The sequence below is a fragment of the Salvelinus alpinus genome, chromosome 16, assembly GCF_045679555.1.
Source record: "Salvelinus alpinus chromosome 16, SLU_Salpinus.1, whole genome shotgun sequence".
NCBI classification, from domain to species: domain Eukaryota; kingdom Metazoa; phylum Chordata; class Actinopteri; order Salmoniformes; family Salmonidae; genus Salvelinus; species Salvelinus alpinus.
This window is the reverse complement of record NC_092101.1, coordinates 32801844-32819552: the sequence shown is the minus strand read 5'-3', so window position 1 is coordinate 32819552 and position 17709 is coordinate 32801844. Positions and strand designations below refer to the sequence as shown.

At 44.4% G+C, this 17709-nt stretch overlaps 1 protein-coding gene across 3 annotated transcripts in view; it reads left to right on the top strand.

Moving 5' to 3' along the window:
* Positions 1 to 17709, top strand: part of LOC139541369 (ecotropic viral integration site 5 protein homolog) — a 68093-nt gene that overhangs the window by 30816 nt on the left and 19568 nt on the right. For 2 of the 3 annotated variants that reach the window (XM_071345955.1, XM_071345956.1), the window contains 11 exons: positions 880 to 1069; positions 7925 to 8146; positions 12473 to 12547; positions 13042 to 13167; positions 13428 to 13571; positions 13979 to 14068; positions 14355 to 14452; positions 14574 to 14634; positions 14842 to 14895; positions 16195 to 16227; positions 16669 to 16815. In XM_071345955.1, the coding sequence (XP_071202056.1) occupies positions 880 to 1069; positions 7925 to 8146; positions 12473 to 12547; positions 13042 to 13167; positions 13428 to 13571; positions 13979 to 14068; positions 14355 to 14452; positions 14574 to 14634; positions 14842 to 14895; positions 16195 to 16227; positions 16669 to 16815 (1240 nt within the window). The remainder of the gene's footprint in view (positions 1 to 879; positions 1070 to 7924; positions 8147 to 12472; positions 12548 to 13041; positions 13168 to 13427; positions 13572 to 13978; positions 14069 to 14354; positions 14453 to 14573; positions 14635 to 14841; positions 14896 to 16194; positions 16228 to 16668; positions 16816 to 17709) is intronic. The other variant, XM_071345957.1, reaches the window with a different exon arrangement.

Genomic DNA, 17709 nt, shown 5'->3' with positions numbered 1-17709 from the left:
GCGCTAGAATTTAGTGGCTTCACCGTCTACCAGTGCCACGATTTGGATAAATGTTCAGCATCAGTTATTGGGCTACTTGCCTCAAGCATTTACCCAGTGTAAAGTAAACCCACACTGCCCATATCAATGCATGTCTGATCCTTTCTACTGTAACAGTGACTATCTATTTATTAAATTATTTTTATTTATACCCTTTTTCTCCCCAATTTCGTGGTATCCAATTGGTAGTTAGTCTCGTCTCATCGCTGCAACTCCCGTACGGACTCGGGAGAGGCGAAGGTCGAGAGCCGTCCTATCTCCGAAACCCAACTAAACCGCACTGCTTCTTGACACAATGCCCACTTAACCTGGAAGCCAGCTGCACCAATGTGTCGGAGGAAACACTGTACACGTGTCGGCGTGCACTGGTCCCGGCCCGCCACAGGAGTCGCTAGTGCGTGATGGGACAAGGACATCCCTTCCGGCCAAACCCTCCCCTAACCCGGACGACGCTGGGTCAATTGTGCGTCACCCCATGGGTCTCCCGGTCGCGGCCGGCTGCGACAGAGCCTGGACTTGAACCCAGAATCTCTAGTGGCACAGCTAACCATTACAGTGACTATCTATCTATTGACACTAATGAAACATTTCAGATTGACCAGTTACGTGTGTTTATTCTTGATTTGGTACATTAGCAGTTAAAGCTACATTAAATAATCTATATCTGTCGTCCGTAATTTGAGCTGCCTTCACCTCCGAACATAGAATGAAATGCTCTCTCATTCAGTCCGAACTCCCATCGTAATGTCTCTCATTGGAGATCATGTATGCCTGAGTATAATGGTTATATGCTGGTCATGTGGCAAGAGAAGCTCATGCATGTTGTGTTTGTGTCTCTAGGTTGCTGGAGACGGACAGTAAGTCCCTCCGCTCTGTGAACGGCTCCAGGAGGAACAGCGTCTCCAGCCTGGTGTCCAGCTCCTCGGCCTCCTCCAATCTGTCTCACCTGGAGGAGGACTCCTGGATCCTCTGGGGACGCATAGTTAACGAGTGGGAGGACTTCCGCAAGAAGAACGAGAAGCAGCTCAAGGTGAGTACTCTCGTGCACTGGACACTTCCTGTACACAATAGCCTGGGGACAAGCTTAAAAAGGGAGAGACTATTATTGGCCTTTTGTAAGAGTCAACTCTCTGGAATAGCCCGTCTCAATTCACTCCCTACCCCTTGGACCTAACCCCTTCCCCTATGCCCTAAACTCCTTCCCCTTCCCCCTAACCATAACCCCTTCCTCTTGGCCCTAACCATTACCCCTTCCCCTTGGCCCTAACCATTACCCCTTCCCCTTGGCCCTAACCATTACCCCTTCCCCTTGGCCCTAACCATTACCCCTTCCCCTTGGCCCTAACCATTACCCCTTCCCCTTGGCCCTAACCATTACCCCTTCCCCTTGGCCCTAACCATTACCCCTTCCCCTTGGCCCTAATCCCTTGACCCTAAACCTAACCCCTTCCCCTAGGCCCTAAACCTATAGGTGAGAGACTATTGGTGAGTCTCAATCTGTGCTCGATTCCTCTCATCCTCGCCTGAATATTTCAGAGAATAGTGAATAATACAAGGTTCCTATCTTCGCTTACTAGCTAGCTATAAGTTGCACAAATATTTGTAATCAATGAAGTTAGTGAATACATTTTGTACAGTACAGCAGTCTCTTTGTTTCCTGGTATTGATACTATACAGGCGCAGTTCAGGGGTATTTCCCCAAGGCCAGCTACGTCTCTCACTGACCCTTACTACTGTTGTCTTGATTTTACCGTGTGAACCCTGTTCTAAATGTAGCCTTCTTAGTGCTCACTGCCAACTGATGGTGTCTCTCTAGTCGCTCAGGGGGAAGTCTGATTACCCATGTCAATGACATCTGAATCAGCCAATCGGGGCGTGTTTCCAGTGTTAACTCGAAATGACACAACGAGAAGGTTCCAGTTTAACAAAGTTTACTATATGAACACACTACAAGGTAGCCATTTCACTCAAGGCTAGGTCCATCAACGACTAGACTTCCTGCGCATGCGCACTCTTGACTGAGTGATAGCCCCGTAATAACAGAAATATAGGGATACTTAAAACATGAACTTAACATCCAGGACCAAGAGTATCGCTTCCAACACACCGACAGCATCAATGCATTTTGGTACACCAGAATTTCAATTCATTTCCAATGAAACGCGGCGTTTGCCTTGCAGCATTGCGTTGCAGAGGCAGTTGCAGTGCATTCGGTGTGATGTATACGCTGGATTTATCGAATGAATGCGTCAAACTGTATGCGTAGACGGCTTAACAGAAATGGTAGCAGAAGTTGAATGTTTAACTTGTATTGCATACATATCCAGATGAGGCTGCGTACTATTTTGTGCAATGACGCTGTCGGTGTGTTCGAATCGTAAGCCTGGTCACAGACAAAAAAGCTAATGGTAAATCTGAGGTGCTGTTATGCATTAGTTTTGCATTGTATGTTAAAGTGGTGGAGAACCTTCCACTGGACCTCGGCTGCGTGACTAGGGCTGTTACGGTGACCGAATTACCACCACAACGGCGGTCACGAGTCATGAAGACGGTCAATTCCGAATGACCGTTTTGTCACAGTAATTAGGCTTCTCCAAGCTCTGATGCTGCTGATGGGTATTAGTAGCCTACCAAACTTGCTAAAACTGCCTGGTACCCAGCAATATATTGTCCCTCTAATCACTCTGACATCAATGCAAATGTAATAAAAAATCTAATCAAACACTTAATGAGAAATCATGTGCTTATGTTGCACAACATTTCTAAAGGCTTTGCAATTGCGTGAGAACAGAGTGATGGCCTCTACTAAATAGAGGAGCATCCCATCAGCTTTTAATAGGCTAGGCCTACTAAACTCAGCAAAAAAAGAAACGTCCTCTCACTGTCGACCGCGTTTATTTTCAGCAAACCTAAAGTAAATATTTGTATGAACATAATATTCAACAACTGAGACAAACTGAACAAGTTCCACAGACGTGACTAACAAATGGAATAATGTGTCTCTGAACAAAGGCGAGGTCAAAATCAAAAGTAACAGTCAGTATCTGGTGTGGCCACCAGCTGCATTAAGTACTGCAGTGCATCTCCTCCTCATGGACTGCACCAGATTTGCCAGTTCTTGCTGTGAGATGTTAACCCACTCTTCCAAGGCACCTGCAAGTTTCCGGACATTTCTGGGGGAATGGCCCTAGCCCTCACCCTCCAATCCAACAGGTCCGAGACGAGCTCAATGGGATTGAGGTTCGGGCTCTTCGCTGGCCATGGCAGAACACTGCCATTCCTGTCTTGCAGGAAATCACGCACAGAACGAGCAGTATGGCTGGTGGCATTGTCATTCTGGAGGGTCATGTCAGGATGAGCCTGCAGGAAGGGTACCACATGAGGGAGGAGGATGTCTTCCCTGTAACGCACAGCGTTGAGATTGCCTGCAATGACAACAAGCTCAGTCCGATGATGCTGGGACACACCGCCCCAGACCATGACGGACCCTCCCCCTCCAAATCGATCCCGCTCCAGAGTACAGGCCTCAGTGTACCGCTCATTCCTTCGACGATAAACACGAATCTGACCATCACCCCTGGTGAGACACAACCGTGACTCGTCAGTGAAGAGCACTTTTTGCCAGTGCTGTCTGGTCCAGCGACGGTGGGTTTATGCCCATAGGCGACGTTGTTGCCGGTGATGTCTGGTGAGGACCTGCCTTACAACAGGGCTACATGCCCTCAGTCCAGCCTCTCTCAGCCTTATTGCAGACAGTCTGAGCACTGATGGAGGAATTGTGCGTTCCTGGTGTAACTCGGGCAGTTGTTGCCATTCTGTACCTGTCCCGCAGGTGTGATGTTCGGATGTACTGATCCTGCGCAAGTGTTATACGTGGTCTGCCACTGCGAGGACGAATAACTGTCCGCCTTGTCTCCCTGTAGCGCTGTCTTAGGCGTCTCACGGTACGGACATTGCAATTTCTTACCCTGGCCACATCTGCAGTCCTCATCCTTCCTTGCAGCATGCCTAAGGCACGTTCACGCAGATGAGCAAGGACCCTGGGCATCTTTCTTTTGGTGTTTTTCAGTCAGTAGAAAGGCCTCTTTAGTGTCCTAACTTTTCATAACTGTGACCTTAATTGCCTACCGTCTGTAAGCTGTTAGTGTCTTAATGACTGTTCCACAGGTGCATGTTCATTAATTGTTTATGGTTCATTGAACAAGCATGGGGAACAGTGTTTAAACCCTTTACAATGAAGATCTGTGAAGTTATTTGGATTTTTACGAATTATCTTTGAAAGACAGGATCCTGAAAAAGGGACGTTTCTTTTTTTTGCTGAGTTCATATTTACTTCTCAACTTTCCTAATATTAAGCACATCGTTTATCTTTACAGCAGGAATATAGCCTACCTGGCTGGCATGAAAATGAACCACGGGAAAAACGTCCTCCATTCGCTATTTAAGTGCGTAGATGACATGTAATTTTCACCTGCCCCTGTTTCAAGATACATGGATGATAATGGTCCATTCAACAACAAAAAAACTCACACATATATTATTTAGTATATGTAAAGACAAGATTAAATCAAGAATAGTCTAATGGTGACAATATTAGCCTATTACTTGTAAATTATATATTACCACTTGTGAATGATGCCAGTGTAAGGCAAGAAACGATGACTTTTTTGTGTGCAACTTTTTCTAATTATAGTCGCACACCTCATGTAGCCTAGCGCATACGCCTATATGTTTTGATACGGTTTGTATCACAACTAAAGTTGCCAAATAACTTCTTAAAATGAAGCTCATTAATCTGCTTTACAAGGGGTGTAGAGCCTAACTGGCATACTTAAGCAGTGTGTGAGTTTCAAGTTTGGGGAAGATCATTTTCACCATAAAAATTCACCTTTATAATAAAAGCATTACATGCATAATTGCATTTGTGGTCACTTTTGATCAGGCTGTTTTCCCGCTAATGGAACATTTGCGCTTATAGCCTACTGCCGTGTGCACATTGCTGCGCTTATAATGTGAAAAAATAGCCTATTCGTTTATCAACATTTTTAAGCTAAATGTTCTGATCTGTTCCGTCAGCCTCATTGCATAAAAAGTGTTTTTTGATGCTAGTGGTTATATTAATTTGAGATCTATCGCATCCCACAACTGTTCCACACTATGTTTGGAATATTTCTTTCTCGCACAGAAGGAAAAGTTGACCAATAGAAGAGATCAACTTTTGTACTAAGGGGGATAGTAGATTGACATTTAAAACATATTTTTTATTTAACCTTTATTTAACTTAGCAAGTCAGTTAAGAACAAATTTTTATTTACAATGACATACAAATCCGGACAACACTGGGCCAATTGTGCGCCGCCCTATGGGACTCCCAATCTCGGCTGGATGTGATACAACCTGGATTCGAACCAGGTACTACATCTTGGGCTGAGATGCAGTGCCTTAGACCGGTGCGCCACCTGGGAGCCCGACATAGGCTAATGCTTTTGCTGTTCGTTAGGCCCACTCATCTTGTTGGCTGATGAAAAGTAAATGTGGACAGTTCTCCCAATACCTTCAATATGCACCTCGGAATTGGATAAGAACGTGCGCAGTTGCGCCCCCGATGTCTGTCTTCACTTGTAGCCTGTGAGAAAGACCCGATCAGGTGATGGAGAGCCATTTGAGTGAGAGGAGCTGCAGCGTACTGAGCACTCAGGGAGAAGGTAATTATAATTATTATATTTAGCCCAAGGGCGCAATGACCACTGGCTGCAAAAGGCATGGATTGTTTTAGGGGGCATTACGGCCACACAAAGAGGATGCCGGCGTGAAATTTTAGGCATTATCAAGTGCTTGTCAAATTGTGAATAGGAGATTGAAGTGTGTACAGCTAAGCAGAGCTCATGCCTTTTCATGTGACTTTTTTCAAATAATCATTAGTCACAGCATGCAAAACATATAGCCCAACGTTTGTAGAGCAACTAAAGTTACATTAATAACTCTAAATTAAGCATATAGGAGTACCTATTTCTTAGTTAGCCGCTCAACACAGAAAAGCCGCGTGTGCACACTCCCTCAATGGTTGGAGAAAAATATTCAGCTTTGTTCAATTGAATTCTTCAGACTATAAAAGTAATGCCACGGAATTCTAAGCAAATCTTGTCTGCTAAATGCACTAGTGTAGCCACAGCCATATGGCATAGTTAGATCAGGACCTGACTTAAGAACAAGTCTTCTGAAATAGACTACATTTTCTTCATATCATGTTTCTTTAGACCTGTCTAAAATAAATAATGGATTTATTGTTAATGTGTAGGCTATATTACATGTATTTATAAAACTTTTTTTAAATGTAGACGTTGCAAAGGTCTGCATCAGTGGATTGAAGGCTGTGTGTGGAAGCCAGGAGATTATAAATGCTTGTTAATTAACGGTCAATTACCGTGAGACCAGCAGTTATTTGCTTGACAATCACCGGCTGACGAAATTTTGTGACCGCCACAGCCCTATAAATGACAATAGTATTTCACAATTTTTCCAGAGAAGAGGCCTTAGCTACATCACCTCCATGTAACCTGACTGTTGCAAGACTGCATCCTAGTCATGTTATTAATCATCATGTTGAGCTCCTCAACAAATAGATTGCTCAGTTGACATTGCTCTCTCCTGTTGACCTAGTTTAGTGTGTTTCAACTTGCAAGGCAGGATGATACTACTACGTGGACTACTTTTATGTTGTATCAGCAAAATTGACATTCTCAATTTAACGTACTAGCGACGAATTCAATGCATCATATTCCCCCTTTTCCACTAGGGTGCTCCAGAAAAAAAGATAAGCCTCTTAACAATGAGCCTGTCCTTGGATGCGTTCCAACTGGTACCCTATGCCCTACATACTGCATTACTTTTGACCAGAGCCCTAGATGGGGAATAGGGTGCCATTTGGGACTTAACATTGAGTGAACACCAACCATAGACTGAGTAATGTAGTGACAGACAGAGTAATGGGAGCAGGTCATTTTACAGGCGTAATTGCAGCTGTATGCGTTATTCATGTGTTTCCTCTTGCATGTGTGTGTGAGTATTATCCAGTGGAGGGATTGTGTGTGTGTGTGTGTGTTTCCATTACAAGGCTGGGACTGTCAAGACTGACCTCAGAGAGAGAGAAAGATCCCCTGACCCCACACTCTCGAAAGCTTGCACGCACACATACTCGCACACAAAAACAACACATAGCCTACACTAACACACACTCCATCCAGCACCACTGGTCAGTGTTCCCCCTCTGCAGAGGAAATGTCTTAATCAAGTCACCTCGGCAGTAATTTACAAGAACATTTCGCTCTGCACAATGCCTCGCTGACTAGATTATATTTAGTGGTGGAAAATGTTATTAGAATGACTGACTGGGGTACATGCTGTGCTGTGGAGAAAACACACTGGAGCATAGCAGCACACAGACACATGATTTGCTCTGAACACCACATAGAATAAAACATTTTATGTGGATACCAGTATGTTCCTTGATATATAAACACACTCAGAAAACAAGGACTACATATTTTCCATCAGAGGCTGTTGTTACGTTAATTATTAGGAATAGACCAGTTCAGCGAAACTATTTATATACCTTGAAAGCGATCTATAGACAAGGTTGGGTAAACTGAAAACCACACTTCGGTTTGTCCACTGACACCAATTGGTAATATTAGCATTTTCAAAACAAAGTAAATGCTGATTATATGTTTTGTCCGTGCTATCCGGGTACCTTGATGTCCCTACCCCACTGAAGTTGAAATGTAAAATGGTTAAGGCTAAGGTTAGGTAAGGGTTATGGTTTAGGGTAGGAAGGTCCCAAGCATTCGGGATGGTATTGACCAATATTTTTCTTCTCTCCAAACAGGATCTGGTCAGAAAAGGGATCCCCCATCACTTCCGAGCAATAGTGTGGCAGTTGCTATGCAACGCCCAGAACATGCCTATCAAAGACCAGTACTCTGAGCTGCTGAAGATGACATCACCATGTGAGAAGCTGATTCGCCGGGACATTGCCCGGACGTATCCTGAGCATGACTTCTTTAAGGAGGACAGCTTGGGACAGGAAGTACTCTTCAATGTTATGAAGGTGAATGCTTCATAGGTTTGCAGAATTCCGAAAAAGTTCCCACTAGAGAATCTTCAAGTCTGGAACTCTTCAACCGGTATTTTTGAAAAGCCAAATAATTTTGGGAAAGTAACTGGAATTTTGCGACCCTGGTGCTTTGTCTGAAACCTTTACCCGCAACAGATTGCTTTACAGTGTGCTCTGGAGTTGGTTTAGCTCTTTAGCGCTGGCGCTTTCAGCACATACAGGTAACTGTCAAAATAATAATGAGTAGTCAATGAGGGATACAAAGTATATTGAAAGCAGGTGCTTCCACACAGGTGTGATTCCTGAGTTAATTAAGCAATTAACATCACATGCTCAGGGTCATATGTAAAAATGCTGGGCACGCCATTATTTTGGTTACCGTGGCTGTGTCCCTATAGGATGACAATGCCCCCATCCACAGGGCACAAGTAATCACTGAATGGTTTGATGTGCATGAAAACGATGTAAACCATATGCCTTGGCCATCTGTCACCAGATCTCAACCCAGTTGAACACTTATGGGAAATTCTGGTGTGGCGTTTGAGACAGTGTTTTCCACAACCATCATCAGCACACAAAATTATAGAATGTCTTGTGGAAGAGTGCTGTCGCATCCCTCCAATAGAGTTCCAGACACTTGTAGAATCTTGAAGCTGTTCTGGCTCATGGGAAAGGTGGGATACATTCAGTTGCACAACTGAATGCATTCAACTGAAATGTGTCCTTCGCATTTAACCCAACCCCTCTGAATCAGAGAGGTGCAGGGGGCTGCCTTAATCGACATCCACATCATCGGTGCCCAGGGGATCAGTTGTTGTGGGGGTTAACTGCCTTGCTCAAGGGCAGAACAGCAGATACTGGCCCAACGCCCTATTAAGACACTTTATGATGTTTCCTTTATTTGGGCAGTTACCGGTGGGTGGGTAGGTGGGTGGATATACACTTAACTGGAATGAATCCTGGTCCCATCTTTCGACGCATCTTTCCTGTCTGTCTTCTACTATCTGTCCTATTAGCCTGGTCACAGATCTGTTTGTGCTCTTGGCGGGATAGCACAAACAGACTAGCACTCAGTTTACTGTCCTGTCAATAGAAGATGAAGAACAATATTGCGTTAGAGCTGCTAATTTTATTTTTCTCATTAGCCAGAGGCAGAATTGTTCAAGAAAAGCTGTTTCAGCCTCCCGTGTGGCGCAGCGGTCTAAGGCACTGCATCGCAGTGCTAGAGTCGTCACTACAGTCCCGGGTTCGTTCCCAGGCAGTGTCACAACCGGCCGTGACCTGGAGTCCCATATGGCGGTGCACAATTGGCCCAGCGTCGTCCGGGTTAGGGGAGGGTTTGGCCGGGGGGCTTTACTTCGCTCATCGTGGTCTAGCGACTCCTTGTGGAGGGCCGGGTACCTGCAGGCTGACTTTGGTTGTCAGTTGAACAGTGTTACCTCCGACACATTGGTGCGGCTGGCTTCCGGGTTAAGTTGGCAGGTGTTAAGAAGTGTGGTTCGGCGGGTCAAGTTTTGGAGGATGCATGACTCGACCTTCTCCCGAAACCGTTGGGAAGTTGCAGCGATGAGACAAGATCGTAATTGAATATCACAAAATTGGGGGGGAGAACCTTGTTATTTTTCACACGCGCTGAATACAACAGGTGTAGAACAACAGGTGTAGACAGTAAAATGCTTACATACAAGCACTTTCCCAATGATGCAGTTAAATAAGAAAGAAAATACGCTGTATATACATATGTGGACTCCCCTTCAAATGAGTGGATTCGGCTATTTCAGCCACACCCGTTGCATAAAATCGAGCACACATCCATCTCCATAGACAAACATTGGCAGTAGAATGGCCTTACTGAGTGACTTTCAGTGACTTTCAAAGTTGCACCGGCGTAGGATTCCACGTTTCCAACAAGTCAGTTCGTTAAATGTGTGCCCCACTAGAGCTTCCCCAGTCAACTGTAAGTGCTGCTATTGTGAAGTGGAAGCGTCTAGGAGCAACAACGGCTCAGCCGTGAAGTGGTGGGCTACACAAGCTTACAGAACAATCGTCTGGTCTCGGTTGCAGCACTCACAAGTGTTAACTGTTCGTCGGGAGCTTCATGAAATGGTTTTCCATGGCTGAGCAGTCGCACACAAGCCTAAGATCACCATACGCAATGCCAAGCGCCGGCTGGAGTGGTGTAAAGTGCACTGCCATTGGACTCTGGAGCAGTGAAAACATATTCTCTGGAGTGATGAATCACGCTTTACCATCTGGCAGTCCGACGGACAAATTTGGGTTTGGTGGATGCCAGGAGAATGCTACCTGCCCCAATGCATAGTGCTTTAAACTTTTATTTTTTATTTCACCTTTATTTAACAAGGTAGGCTAGTTGAGAACGAGTTCCCATTTGCAACTGCAACCTGGCCAAGATAAAGCAAAGCAGTTTGACACCTACAACAACACAGAGTTACACATGGAATAAACAAACATACAAAAAATAATACAGTAGAAAAATCTATATACAGCATGTGCAAATGAGGTAGGATAAGAGAGGTAAGGCTATAGGCTATGGTGGCAAATTATTTACAATATAGCAATTAAACACTGGAATGGTAGGATGTGCAGAAGATGAATGTGCAAGTAGAGATACTGGGGTGCAAAGGAGCAAGATAAATAAATAAAAACAGTATGGGGCTGAGGTAGTTTGATGGGCTATTTACAGATGGGCTATGTACAGGTACAGTGATCTGTGAGCTGCTCTGACAGCTGGTGCTTAAAGCTAGTGAGGGAGATGGGAGTCTCCAGCTTTAGTGATTTTTGCAGTTCGTTCCAGTCATTGGCAGCAGAGAACTGGAAGGACAGGCGGCCAAAGGAAGAATTGGCTTTGGGGGTGACCAGTGAGATATACCTGCTGGACTGCGTGCTACGGGTGGGTGCTGCTATGGTGACCAGTGAGCTGAGATAAGGTGGGGCTTTACCTAGCAGAGACTTGTTGATGACCTGGAGCCAGTGGGTTTGGCGACAAGTATGAAGCGAGGGCCAGCCAACGAGAGCGTACAGGTCGCAGTGGTGTGTAGTATATGGGGCTTTGGTGACAAAACGGATGGCACTGTGATAGACTGCATCCAATTTTTTTGAGTAGAGTGTTAGAGGCTATTTTGTAAATGACATCGCCGAAGTCGAGGATCGGTAGGATGGTCAGTTTTACGAGGGAATGTTTGGCAGCATGAGTGAAGGATGCGTTGTTTTGAAATAGGAAGCCGATTCTAGATTTAATTTTGGTTTGGAGATGTTTTAATGTGAGTCTGGAAGGAGAGTTTACAGTCTAACCAGACACCTAGGTATTTGTAGTTGTCCACATATTCTAAGTCAGAACCGCCCAGAGTAGTGATGCTGGACGGGCGGGCAGATGCGGGCAGTGATTGATTGAATAGCATGCATTTAGTTTTACTTGCATTTAAGAGCAGTTGGAGGCCACGGAAGGAGAGTTGTATGGCATTGAAGCTCGTCTGGAGGTTTGTTAACACAGTGTCCAAAGAAGGGCCAGAGATCTTAACGCTACAGCATACAATGACATTTTAGACGATTCTGTGCTTCCAAGTTTGTGGCAATAGTTTGGGGAAGGCCCTTTCCTGTTTCAGCATGGCAATGCCCGCATTCACAAAGCGAGGTCCATACAGAAATAGTTTGTCAAGATCGTTGTGAAAGAACTTGACTGGCCTGCACAGAGCCTTGACCTCAACCCCATCGACACCTTTGGGATGAATTGGAAGCCAGGCCTAATCACCGAACATCAGTGCCTGACCTCACTAATGCTCTTGTGGCTGAATGAAAGCAAGTCCACGCACCAATGTTCCAACATGTAGTGGAAAGCCTTCCCAGAAGAGTGGAGGCTGTCGTAGCAGCAAAGCGGGGACCAACTCCATATTAATGCCCATGATTTTGGAATGAGATGTTCTACGAGCTTGTGTCCACATACTTTTGGTCATGTAGTGTATATACAAAATAGTTCTCAATACAATGGGAGTTGTTCAGGGTGCAGATTTAAAATGGAGTCAGTAGCCCTGCTTGGTGCTGAATACAGGGCATGAATACAGCGCATAAAGTGTTGAGTCCACAGTTACACCTTGACCCTGGAAACCCTTAGCTGGACAGTTTGTCATGTAGACCCAGGCTGAGTCCCAAATGGCACTCTATTCCCTATATATTGCATAGCCTTTGGTCAAAAGTAGTGCACTATGTAGGGAATCGGGTGCCATTTGGGAATTGAGTTGCAGCCCCAAAGTTCTTGGCGCTCCTCTCTTGACCATGATCCGAGATCACTTCCTGTTGTTGCAGGCCTACTCTCTGGTGGACCGGGAGGTCGGCTACTGTCAGGGAAGTGCTTTCATCGTCGGACTGCTTCTCATGCAGGTAATGTCACCGTCTACCACACGCATACACACGCTGTCTACCCGATAGCCTCACTCACATAGAAAAACATGCTGTGTCATTGGTCACATGAAACTTGCCACTACACACATTGACAGACTCCTTATAGATCAGAGAACATTTTCTGAGAGAACTGTGTACTGAGAGTTGTGTTTTTCATGTAATTATCTTGTACTATGGTAGATATTTTGTATTGTGATGTGTGAAATGTGTATTTTATGTATATGAGGAAGACATGTTTTGTTGATGGTTTCATAAAATTGTTAAGTCTCTAAGGGCTGGTTTCCCCAGATACAGATTAAGCCTAGGCATGGACAAAAAAAACTCCATTGAAGGTAAATTTTAGTCCAGGACTGGGCTTAAAATGTGTCTGTCCTCTAGCCTAGATGGTGTGAGGAAGTATTTTGTTGAAGGTTAAATGAATCTGCTTGATGATCTCTAAGGGTTGTTTGGTGTGTGGGTGTCCCTGTCACTAGATGCCAGAAGAGGAGGCGTTCTGTGTGTTTGTGAAGCTGATGCAAGACTACAGACTGAGAGAACTGTTCAAGCCCAGTATGGCTGAGCTGGGTCTCTGCATGTATCAGTTTGAGTATATGATCCAGGTAAGACCTGGCATGGGTTTGGAACAAGATTGAATGACAAACCTTTACAGAGCATTATTGATGCACTGTTAGACTATCCTTATAACTCTGATTCACTGAGACAATATCATGAATAACAACTTTATATTTAATAATTTAGCAGGCACTCTTATCATAAATCAGTCAGTGTCATGATGGGTCATATCTATTTATGATTATATATTTTAATCTATTATCTATCTCTCTGTCTCTCTCTCCCAACGTCCCCCCCTCTCCTTCAGGAACTTCTCCCAGACCTCCATATCCACTTCCAGGCCCAGAGTTTCCACACCTCTATGTATGCCTCTTCCTGGTTCCTCACCATTTTCCTCACCTCATTCCCTCTCCCCGTTGCCACCAGGATCTTTGATATCTTCATGTTAGAGGTGAGTCCAGTTAAAGGTGCATCCCAATCCCTCAACTGTATACCAAAACAAGTGGCAGGGCTGCCATTTTGCTGATAAACAAATCCCAGATTGTAGCTTTAAAGAATTATTTCTGATTTACTCATGTTTGACAATCTACTTCTAGTCTACCGAGTGAGTCCAGAATATAGTTTGTATTACAGCAAACACAATGGGCTGTGAGTAAATGCAAGCATTTGGCACCCTCTGGTGGCCTTGGCCAAAAGCACATAACTTAAAATCTTCTGGACTAAAATTCGATTTCACCTCAGTAACTTTTTTTGCTTTTTTTGTCGTAGGGTCTGAAAATAGTGTTCCGTGTAGTACTAGGTAACGTAATGCTATGATAATGCAACGATAATGCTTTGATAATGTAATGTTTGTCTCAGGGTCTGGAGATAGTGTTCCGCGTGGGGCTGGCCATCCTACAGATGAATCAGGCAGAACTCATACAGCTTGATATGGAGGGAATGTTACAGGTAAGACTGAGCAGCCATAAACATTGGGAAAACAACCCTGTCTGAGTTAATGCACACAATTATCAATTCAATACACTTTTTTCATCCCTAGCAGGCATAAGATACATAATCTGGTCCCAGATCTGTTTGTTCTGTAGTGTCAATGACCGTAAGAGTTGGCTAGACCGCATAAACTGATCTGGGACCAGGCTATGGCATACAGATTGAAAGACAAACACACTCTAAGTTGCTTTATGTGAACATGTATGTCTGGTCCTCACCCATTGTCTTCCCTGCAATGCTGTAGTACTTTCAGAGGGTCATTCCCCCCCAGCTGGAAAGTGGACCAGACAAGGTCATCCTGGCTGCTTATAATGTCAAGTACAACGCCAAGAAGATGAAGAAGTGAGTAGTACATTTCTGCTTGCTCTCTGGGGTCTAGGCTGGGTTACTGGAGATGGATGCTTGAAGCAAGTACAGGTGTTGTCGGTGCTCTGTATTGATGCTGTATGACTCCTGTTTTCAGGTTGGAAAAGGAATACACTACAATCAAAACTAAGGAGATGGAGGAGCAGGTGGAGATTAAGGTGAGTGGTGGCGCAGTAGGCTACGTTTTTAGTTTTGCGGTAGTACAGTGCGCTCTTATAGTCATCACATTAGTACAGCTCCATTTGATCACTATAAGCAGTTGATCACTATAACCGCACTCTCCCTAAGCCGAGTGCACTGTACTTAAAAACCCAGTTGTGTGGAATAATTATTGTGTGTGTGTGTTGCGTGTCTTTGTTTTGCAGAGGTTGCGCACAGAGAACCGACTGCTGAAACAGAGGATAGACACACTGGAGAAAGTGAGTGAAAAGGAGGAGTAGAAGTTGAACTGTGGCTCTCCTTGCCATCCTATGTCATGACACCAGTCATAATAAGAAGCCATATTATACCAGTGAACGCTTGTCGTGGCTATTCACACAACAAATCCATAACCCCCTACATTAAACCATCAAGCGCTTGTTCATGCGTCTCTTGTTGGTCACCAAAGACACATGGCGGAGTCTTGTTGTTACTAACTGGGCTGTGAGTGTTGTCGGTGTGTATCTTATTGGATAAATGGATCCTAGTTGGCTTTGGAATTGAAGTCTTCCATTGATATGCATGTCTCAGTCTTGAGATCCACACTCAGGACCAGTTAAGCCAGACTCTAAAACTGTAGCTGGCTGTGGAGCTCCACAAGGCTACATTCTGGGGCTCTATGTAATTCCACCGGACACTAACTAACTAAAGCTGTAAAACGCTTGACTTACTCACTGTGAGAGTGATGGCTGTACACTCTAAGATGATGCAGAGGAGCACTGCATGCCAGAGTACACGGCTGCCTTTGTTGTGCATGTTGTTGGGATCCTCCTCTGTGTTTGTCAGAGCACAAAGATACAGGCATTGCCAGGCCTGGTCAGAGTACCAGGGCACCATGCAGAGGCCTAAGTAGCTGTCCCAAATGACCAGGCTCTGTCTGAGACATAACCACTCACTCGTATCGCTTTAAACAACAGTCGGCGGCTGCAACGTCATACCCAAAATATTAACTGGAATGACACAGCAGCTTCTAAAACTTAACCGTGTGGCACAAACCTAAAAAGCATGGCTTCATCTAAACAACTGTTATTTAGCTGTTTTATAGCTAACTTCTAATGATGCTTTTCCTCTTAGCCCCATTCAGCCTTAGTCTTCTGCTTTGCCTGTCTCACCACCATGTTGTCTCTCTCACCACCACCACCTAATTCTCACTTTGTCACCACTTTATCCCCCACAACCTTATCACGACGACTTATCACCACCACACCTGAAGACCATGTTCCTTGTCTACCTCAAACTGGCTAAATTACTAAGACACTATGGGACGTATCTTAACCTCTCCCATTGACATCAATGCATGGCTAACTGAAAATTCAACTGAAGTGGAATTCAAGATTTCTCGAATTGTTCATAAATAATGTATAGACTTAATTGGTTGCCAAAATGACGGAGGAAGGACAATGAACATTGAATTTCCCTTTTCAAAAACAAAATCAAGTGTTTTGTTTATATTTAGGTTATAACTGTGTTATTTGCTCTCTCTCTGCTTTATCTCTCTTGTGGATATTTCTGTTTTGTAGGAAAGTGCTTCATTGGCAGATAGATTGATCCAGGTATAAACTTTATTTTCTCCTCCTTTACCCCCCCCCTCCCCCCATCTCACATTGCAATTTTCACCACTTAGATTTCTCTGTATCTCAATGTAGCTTTGCATGCTCATAATGTTACCTTTAAATGATGGCACAATAAATGTCTTTGCGATTACCGTATTTTTTTTTAATCAATTCATATAAAATGAGGACATTGAAATCAGAAAAATAACTAATCACCCAGCATGCGCATGTATCTCGAACCATGCCAAAACAAAATGCTTAGAGCTATCAATCAGTCAACCAATAAGACTGTCAAAACATTTGCAGAGAAAAAAAACAGCATGAGTTTCTAAACTCCAAATCCCACGTTTATATAATCTTTGATTTGCCCACCCCTTCCGTCCATCCCACCCCCGTGGTGCACCCTGCTCATCCTACCCCTCGGTTGGTTATGTCCTAAAGGGACAAGTGACGCGTGCCCAGGAGGCAGAGGAGACCTACCTGGTCATGCGGGAGCTGGCCACGGTCAGGCAGCAGAGCGAAGAGGCCACAGCTCAGCTGGAGCTAGCACAGAGCACCATCAGGGATCTCCAGCAGAGACCCCTATTGGTAAGGAGAAGCACAGTGCTCAAGTTGAAGGTCCTGTATGGCTCAGTTGGTACAGTGGTGATCAGGGGTGTCGTGCACCCCCAGAATCTGAGGGGGCACAATGTGAGGATAAGCTTAATTCTATGTAAAAAAAAATATATATATATAACTGCATATTTAAACATGCCTCTTGAGCTGTCTGTATCCTCCAAACTGGTGTGTGTTTTTTTATTAAGAAAACAAACAATTTTGACAAAATTATTCTCTGCCTTAATCTGGGCAAAAGAATGTGAGTCTTATTCAGTATATTTACTAATTGCTTGCTTTTCTAAAGTCTAGCAACCTTGCCATCAGGCATGCCATCTAAGTTAGACAAGCTAGCTAATATAACTTGATTGATGGTCTGAAATGTCTTCTTGGTACTTATGAGGTTGGGAGATTGGGAACCTATCTGGGCTAGCTAAAGACAACTTCATACAGTTGATAGGTGGCTAGTAGTATTACAGAGAAACAACAAAAATATATATTTGTATTTAATTGTAAACAGGGCAGATCTGATGGGGCACGTGCACCTGTGCCGCCTCTGGTGATGGAATGCAGGAGACACGTTCACATACAAAAAATGTATGTACTCACTGTACTGTAAACTGCTTTGGATTAAAGTGCCTTCGTAAATGGCAGTTATTACAGTGCCCTCAATGGGAGGGGTGATCACCAGGTCTAGCCAATTGAAATGTGTACATTGCTTAGCACTAAATCTGCAGTGAGTGATGGTAACAGTGGATATGGATTCTCCCTACCTCTCCACTGCAGAACGCACTCGCTCTCTCTCCCTCTCTCGCTATACATAATGATCCTGTTTTCATGCATGATTTGAAATCGGGACATGCTGTTTGACACAGTTCAGCAACCTTT